An 8,028-nucleotide genomic window follows, 5' to 3' on the forward strand; every position below is an offset into this window, starting at 1 on the left:
AGTGACCCCCACCTCACCAAAAGGCATGTGAAACGTGGAGGTCGTGTCCCAAAACCGGTCCAAGAATGCTCGGACGAGACTGAGGTTAGCCCGAAGCTTCCTCCTCGCGATATCCCTCCAAGCCTGCACCAAGGCACCGAACGCTCCCCGTTTGATCATGGCCCGCTTCTCAGCCGACAGCCTCTCATAGCACCTCATTGCCGTCATGTAGCCCGAGAACGACCTGATGTTCCCGGCCTTCTATGTTGATTTGAAACAAAAGCTATCTTTAGCTCAAATAAAGAAGAAAAGGAATGACAAACAGAAATGAAAGAAGATGAATGAAGAGTGACGAATCCTATTTACCAAGCTCTTCACCGTCCTGTAAGACAGGTGACCCTCCGCAGCCCAGAGCAGGTGCCTACTGTCCCAGGTCTCAGCCCACGCAGATGCTCCCCTTAGCTAGCTACCACCTCGTCCAACGTTGGCCCGTCTCGGGGCCTCCTCCTTCTCAACAGCCTCCTCCTGGACCTCGTCCTCAGCAGCCATCACCGCCGCGGTGAAAGCCTCCTCCAGCGCCTCCTCAAGCACCTGAGAAGGGTCAACAACAGTGTCCACGTCCATGGGAGCCCTCCCAAACGTAGAAGCCTCGTCACCTGCAAAATTAAAGTAAATTTAGGCCGCGTCAAGTGACGACAACCTTGATTAGGGGATTTTCGAGTTTTCGGAGCTCCGAAATCGCTCTTTTCTCGCCATCTTTGGCAACTTTCCCACAAACCCGTCCGCTCATGTGGTAATTTGGGTCAAGTCAAGCCTAAGTTGAAGCCTAGTCATGGGTTCGAGTCGGAATTTCGGCAGCATTTCGTTATAACGGCGATTATGCCCTAAGAAAAGTGTCCTGAAAAAGCCGTCACAAACCAAAATTCCGAGATGGTAGGAAGTTTGCCCATAGCACAAGGATTCCAAACATCAAGTTTCGTCACAAATGGGCAATCCTAAGGCTATTTTCGGAGCAATTTACTGTTTAGTTGTGAAACCATCTCAATTTCACTCAAATGCTCAAAACTCAACAAAAGTTCGAAACAAATACATGGTTATGATCCTTATACTACCAATTAGCCATTTACAAAGTGAATTTCGCAAGGCAAAATCATTTGGGGGGAAAGCCCTAAATTTTCGACTAATTAGGGTCGAAAACCCTAATTTTGTCGATCCCATTTGAGCAAATACAGAAGATAAATGCAAGATTGATACACATACCTCGATTAGTCATGGCAAATGCAAGATTTTGGATCAAATTTTGACGGAAATGGTTGGAATTTGAGAGAGTAATTGAGATTTTACGTTTCGAAATAACGAAATGAAACCCCTGTTTCATCGGGTTTTTACACAGAAAAGACGCACCCAGGAATAGACGCAGCGGGTGTTGCGCCTCTTCCAAGGGACGCAGCTCTCGCTGCGCTTCTTCCTCAGCTTCCCTTCATACGAGTTTTCAAAAATTCGTTATGAGTTCGTTATTTTTGTGGGCCCATCTTTGGTGCGCCTCTTCCTTGATGCCACATCACGTATTTGGTCCGTTTGACGTATGTTCTTCACCCGGATCCACATCTTCCAGGCCAACAGAAAATTATCGCCTTATTTCTTATCCAAGACTTAGCTTGTCACAACGAGCGTTCCTTCTTTGACAGGTGTTTCGATACACCTTTATTCTGTTCCCCCAGCGAGAGTACACGGATAGACTTTCCCTCTCGAGACATGGAGATCAGTTCCCGATTATGTTCCCCCAGCGAGAGTTCTCGACCGACAGTCACTTTCCTCTCGAGACATGGAGATCAACATCGACCCCAAATTCCGAAGTTTGTTTGAAGTTGAACACAAGCAGATTTCTCCCAGCAGTTCTAGACTGTGTCCTGCTGTCTTCTCCCAATATCGCGTTTTGTTTCCCCTGGAGTTCCAAAGAATTTCAGGTATGGTCTCTTCTTATGGCTGGCGAGCCTCCTTACGTAGTCTAATGGACTTTAAACGACCCTCCCCGATAGTCGACAGACTCTAAAATGTTCCCGACGACAGGTCCTTGGTTCAGACCCCTTGAGCCGCCTCGCGTCGCCATAGTCGTCAGGTTGTAATCTTCGGTTGACCTGATGGCTGTACTTTGACTTTCGCCTTGTCCAAGCCTCAGTCAAAGTGAGGGCTCTGTAAATACCTCATTTCTGCACCTCTCGCAAACCACCCGGTGATGATTGGGCCGCATGTTTGGTACGCGGAACGATTTGTGACAGTTCGTAAGTTTATCGTTAAGTGATCGCTCAAACATTTATGTCTACCTCTTAAATGTCTTCTACGTGCCGATACGGTCCTTTTGGCAGTAATTAGAGTACATTTGGAGTCCGGGCCTAAAACCGTCTTCATTTTCTGACAACCATTAAAATGCCGAGTCAGAATGTCATGGAATGTTCCGGATATTTCTATTCCATATTTTATAAATCTTTAGTCTTTGGTAAACAATTTCCCGTAATATTCACACAAAATGTTAAGGAAAACCAAATCATTCCGTTATTCCATAAACTAAACACGGAAATCTTTCTTCCGCAGGAGGAAACCACTTGGGAAAGGACGCAGCAAGTGCTGCGCCTCTTCCAAGAGACGCAGTGCCTGCTGCGCCTCTTCCCAAGTCCTTTTCTGCGTATTTTTCGTATCTTTTCATATCTTTTCGAGATTCACTTCCAAAGTTTCTCCGAAAATCCTACTTCCACCGTGTGATTAGTATAAATAGAGACCTTCGGTCTCACATATTTCTCACGCGAGTGTCCGCCCTTCTCTTCTCCCTTTGCATTCTAGACCACGTTATTACTTTTTGGCGTCTACGTGCTTGATCTTTCAACCACGTAAGCTCGGATCCTTCTGATTACCAGCCTCGTTTTGCATGACCGACCAATTTGACCAACTCCGCCATAATCAACTTTAATCAATCTTAATCGTTTTCCTCTTACGAGGGCACTTTCGTTACATTCGAGTCGAGCATCACTAATCATAAACTTAGTTCATCTCGTTTCGTCAAACATGTAAGTCTGAGGGTGTAAATATCTCTTTTATTTATTGTTATTCATTTATTGTAATCATATTGTAAGATTTATGTCGAAAATACAATTAAAACCGATTTCTAAAACCCTTTGTTTAAAACCCTTTTTACGGATTATCAGAGGACAACCGTCGAGAAAGGACGCAGCAACTGCTGCGCCTCTTCGAAGGGACGCAGTACCTGCTGCGCCTCTTCGTGAAGCTGCCGCAGTTCCTGCTTCCTTTCTTCTTCCTTCGTCTTCCGTTAATTTGTTCGTTCTTTTTTCTTTTACTTTCTTTTGTTCCTTGTTTTAATATAACAATCTGAACATAATAATTTAATATACATATTGTTCATCATCATTAACATGTAGTTCATCATTAATTCCCGACTTAAATCCTAAGTAATTAATATTTGCGGGTTTTCGTCATTAAAGTCAAATCCGGGTTGTAGAAATTCGATTCATTCATATTGGGTTTCTGGAATTCGATCTTTGATATATTCTCACCTATTTATTATCGTATTCAACATTAGTCCGTCATTAATTCATCGTAGTTAACCTAATTAATTTGTTTAGTTATTACCTTGTTAATTAATCCTCATTAATCTTGTAAATAATTCGTCCTAATTAGTTTCATCCATGTTTATTGCTTTTACGACCGTTTATCACATGTAAGTAACCTGTTAATCACTTTCATCCGAGTCAAATAATATAATCAAGCTTTAAAATCATCAACGAACATTAACGATTTGGAATTCCGGCTTCACAGCCAGAACTGAGCCAAGGAACAGACGCAGCGACTGCTGAGCCAAGGAACAGACGCAGCTCTGCTGCGCCTATTCCTGGCTGACTTCTGTCTCTGAACTCCCGTGTTGCCTTGATTTAGTTTTAATTACGTAATTAATCTACTATTATTCATATTATCGCGTAATTCCTGTTCGTTCATTCGTTTATTCTTTCTTTCTCAAATTATCCGTTTTAAAGGTATTTTCGACATAAATCATTAAATCCAATGTAGTTATTGTATTTTCCTTTATTGTATTTATCATTGTGCTCCTTATTGCTTGTATGCTTTCACATGTAATTGCACTTAAATCTCTACTTCGACATTAATTGTATGATTAAATTACTTGTTCACCGACTTAGTATTAATTCTCACATGTTAGGATTAAAACGTTGGATGTTGCATTGCATGCATATAATCGACAATATATCGAGTATAGATGATTTTCCCTAATCATTAGTAGAGGCCGCTATCGAGGCGGGCGGGATTAGGTGTTCGACCAAAAAAGCTTCCTAATACGTACCCTCACCCCTTACTCCAGATCTCTGTGAACATCCGTGTTCATTGGCATCCACGAGAGTCATTCTAGACATAGAATGCTAAGGGTAACGAGTTCTTGGTGTTCATGTCACTACTTTGTGTCTTGACATGGCACGAGGTATTCGAACGGTTTCCAATTTTCCACAATAAATTGGTGGCGACTCCACAAATGCAAACGCTTGTTTCCCAAGCGCCCCCGTGGCCCGCGTCCACATGTGGCTGGCCCAAGCACGCATATACAAGTATATCATGCCTTAGTGGCTGCGGTGTAGTATCATCTTCAACCCAAATGGATGCGATCTGTGACGTTGTTGGTGCATTATGTGTACGCTGATCATGCATCGGATCGGCACGTATTAAAATACGTGTTGCCTCTGATACCTCAAGGGTTCGTAAAGAGCGGAAGAATTTTGCATATGGATTGGAATCCATAATTTTCATTAGTATATCAATGACCCTTTTTGAAAATCAGGAGAAATTTGTAAGCGGTGCATCATTTCATGATCAGTGTTGTAAAAATACAACAGGATATACCGTGGACGTTATTCGTTTGGTAAGATGTCGCTAATGAAATGATATACATGACCTTGAACTCTAAAAGTGTAAATTCCACGGTTTCTATGGGCAAACTCATGGTCTTTCTTAATACCTAGAGAGGTAAACGCAAACGAGCTATTATAAAACATTATATTATTACTAAATTTTTTGGATGTGTCATCTTTGAATAAGAAAAGGTATTGTAACGCCTCTGGAACTGGGTTGCTTGGAAGATGTAGTTCACCCTTGTTGCAACAGAAGAGCGGTGATTCATTTCTAAAAAGCTTTGCACCACAACATTGACAAGTAGACGGCAAAGGAAGGATATATGGTTTACTGAGCGGTTTCTTCTTTCCTTAAATATGAGATAGGTTGAAAGTTAAAATTAGTTAGAGTAAGGATCGACTATAAGTTAGCTAATTTAAATTTTGTAGCAGAGCAGTTTTGTTACCCGTAGTAGAAGAACGTGTATTCCTTGTTTGCGTGTTAAAAGTCTCATATGTGCGCGAAGTAGACGCCATGTATTCAAAAGTGCTCAGCCTTACGAATGTAAAATACTTGAATTTAATAAATTGTACAAATATAATAAATCCTTATAAAGAAATAAGGAATGACAAAAACAAATATCATTGCAAACAGACACACAGATACGAAGAGGAGAAAGAGGTTGCCATAAAGTTATAATGTAACAATTAATGGAAAACATAAGTGGTGAATATAAATTTTTGTAACGTAAAATTTATTTAGAAGTATGCAACAACTTCTGTTTCGCTGAATATTTATAGGCAAATTTTTGTTGTTAAACTAAAAAATTGTAATACCCCGAATAAAATTAATTTTAAGATATACTCCCTCTGTCCCGGTCATTTGTTGTCCTTTTCCATTTTAAGATGTCTCAGTCATTTGTTGTCCTTTCTATTTTAAGAATGAATTTGATGAGTAATTTGGTCATTCACATTCAATTTATTACACATGTCATTTAGTAATTGGCCCCTTCCCATTTCCTTGGTCTTTGTGCCAAATCCAAAGGACAACAAATGACCGGGACGGAGGGAGTATATAATAATAGGACCATTAGAGACTTTATAGACTAAGCTCGTATATTTTTTTTCTGTATACACGAAGATGGCTCCATTTTAGTAATTTTTTTTTTTTGCTAAAATGTAAAAATTATATATAAAAAAAAAAAAGATATACAAAGAATTTGTGCATTAGCACAATGAAGCACTATATGCCTCGTAACAGAATACAAGGCAACAAACAAGCTTCATACTAAGACTCGATATGAATTCTCCATGTCTAAACAAGATTCAAGCATCATCCTAATCTTATCATAGAACCATTATGCCCAGACTTCAGTCAGTCCTGATTTTGCTCAGCCATCGCATATCTTGATTGTGTACAGGGTACTTTATCTTAGGTAAACAGTTTGCCTTCACGACAGTCCTGATTTTGGCCCCTATTACCGGAGGTCTCTCCATTTTACATTCCAGCCTGCATATGTTCCTTTGATGCCAGATGAAGTAAATGGTAGCATTAAGAATAGCACGGATCAATCTTTTTTTCATTCTTGTGGCCCTGTAAGAGATAATCCATCTAAGAACATTCTCCCTTCTTAACTTCATTCCCAACCAGTTTTCCAAGAAAACTAGAATCAGTGAGCTATACTCACAGTCGAAAAACAAATGACTGATAGTTTCTTCCTTGCTTTCACACAGATAGCACCTATTTGTGTCACTGATCCCAATCAGATTGAGCTTAACTCTAGTATTCATAGCCCCTTGATAAACCAACCACGCAATGCACCTATGCTTAGGTACTGACCAAGTGGCCCAGACCTGATGGAACCATGGAACCTTGGGTCCTATATCCCTTAGACCATTATATGCATCCCTGATTTTATACTTTTCAATCCAATCTCCCTGACTAAAAACCTACCGCAAACTGTTTTTCACTTGCACAATTTTCCTCCAGCTCCAGCTTGAATCAGAAGTAGGATTATACGATTTTCAGTCCTTTCCTTTGAGATAGATGTGACTCACCCACTGAACCCACAGCTTATCAGGTCCGTGAAACACCCACCATGCCAACTTACCAACAGCAACAGTGTTCCAAGTAACCAGATCCCTGAGCCCTAAACCTCCTTCCTGCTTGGGTAAGCAGACTCTATCCCATGCTACAAGTGGAGCTCTGGTATACTCGGTCCTCCCTTCCCATAAAAAGTTCCTACACAAAGCATCAATCCTATTCATTACTCCTTTGGGAATTATGAAAATCATTGCCCAGTAATTGTGATAAGTAGATAGAACAGATTGAACAAGCACAAGCCTCCCAGCATAAGACAATTTTTTTGCACCAATACTTCAAATCCTGCTTGTTATCTTATCAATTAGGCCTCTGCAGTCTTTTTTAGTCAGTCTGGTAGACTGGATGGGTACTCCCAAGTATTTGAAGGGTAAATGTCCCTCCTTAAATCCTGACACTGCTAGAATTTCATCCTTATCAGTTTTGGTCATCCCATTAAAATAAGCATTCGATTTACCTGGACTTAGCTTCAGACCAGAAGATTTGGAGAAGGTACTGAAAGCTCTGAGCATAGTCATAATGGATACTTTATCTCCTTTACAAAAGAGCAAGAGGTCGTCAGCAAACATGAGATGACAAAGCTTAAGCTGAGCACATTTTGGATGGAATTTGAAAGGGAAGTTCTCAGTTGCATAGTTGAACATCCGGGACAGATACTCCATACATATGGTGAATAAGAGGGGAGAAAGAGGGTCTCCTTGTCTGAGACCTCTTTTGCCCTTAAAATAACCAAAGGATTCTCCATTGAGATTAAGAGTATATGTGGGAGTAGTAACACAACACATGATCCAGTTCCTAAATTTGGTAGGAAAATTCAGGGCCTGAAGCATTTGGCTTAAAAATCCCATTCTACCGTATCATACGCCTTCTGAAGATCAATTTTAAACATGCACCTTGCACTTGCTTTAGGGTGTTGATACAACTTGATCAAATCCTGGCAAATGAGGATGTTTTCCATAATGCTCCTGCCTTTAATAAAACCACCTTGATTCTGGCAGATGATATCAGGAAGGATCCTTGCCAATCTGTTGCACATAATTTTGG

At 40.8% G+C, this 8,028-nt stretch overlaps 1 protein-coding gene across 1 annotated transcript; it reads right to left on the reverse strand.

Annotated features, from left to right (window-relative positions):
• Positions 1-6,254: 6,254 nt before the first annotated feature.
• Positions 6,255-7,151, reverse strand: LOC141649671 (uncharacterized). The gene is made up of 2 exons (XM_074458354.1): positions 6,942-7,151; positions 6,255-6,833 (listed from the first exon to the last, which is right to left on the reverse strand). Exons 1-2 carry the CDS (start codon positions 7,149-7,151, stop codon positions 6,255-6,257), a joined length of 789 nt encoding a protein of 262 aa, XP_074314455.1.
• Positions 7,152-8,028: the final 877 nt, after the last annotated feature.

This window comes from Silene latifolia, chromosome 3 (genome assembly GCF_048544455.1).
Source record: "Silene latifolia isolate original U9 population chromosome 3, ASM4854445v1, whole genome shotgun sequence".
Taxonomy (NCBI): domain Eukaryota; kingdom Viridiplantae; phylum Streptophyta; class Magnoliopsida; order Caryophyllales; family Caryophyllaceae; genus Silene; species Silene latifolia.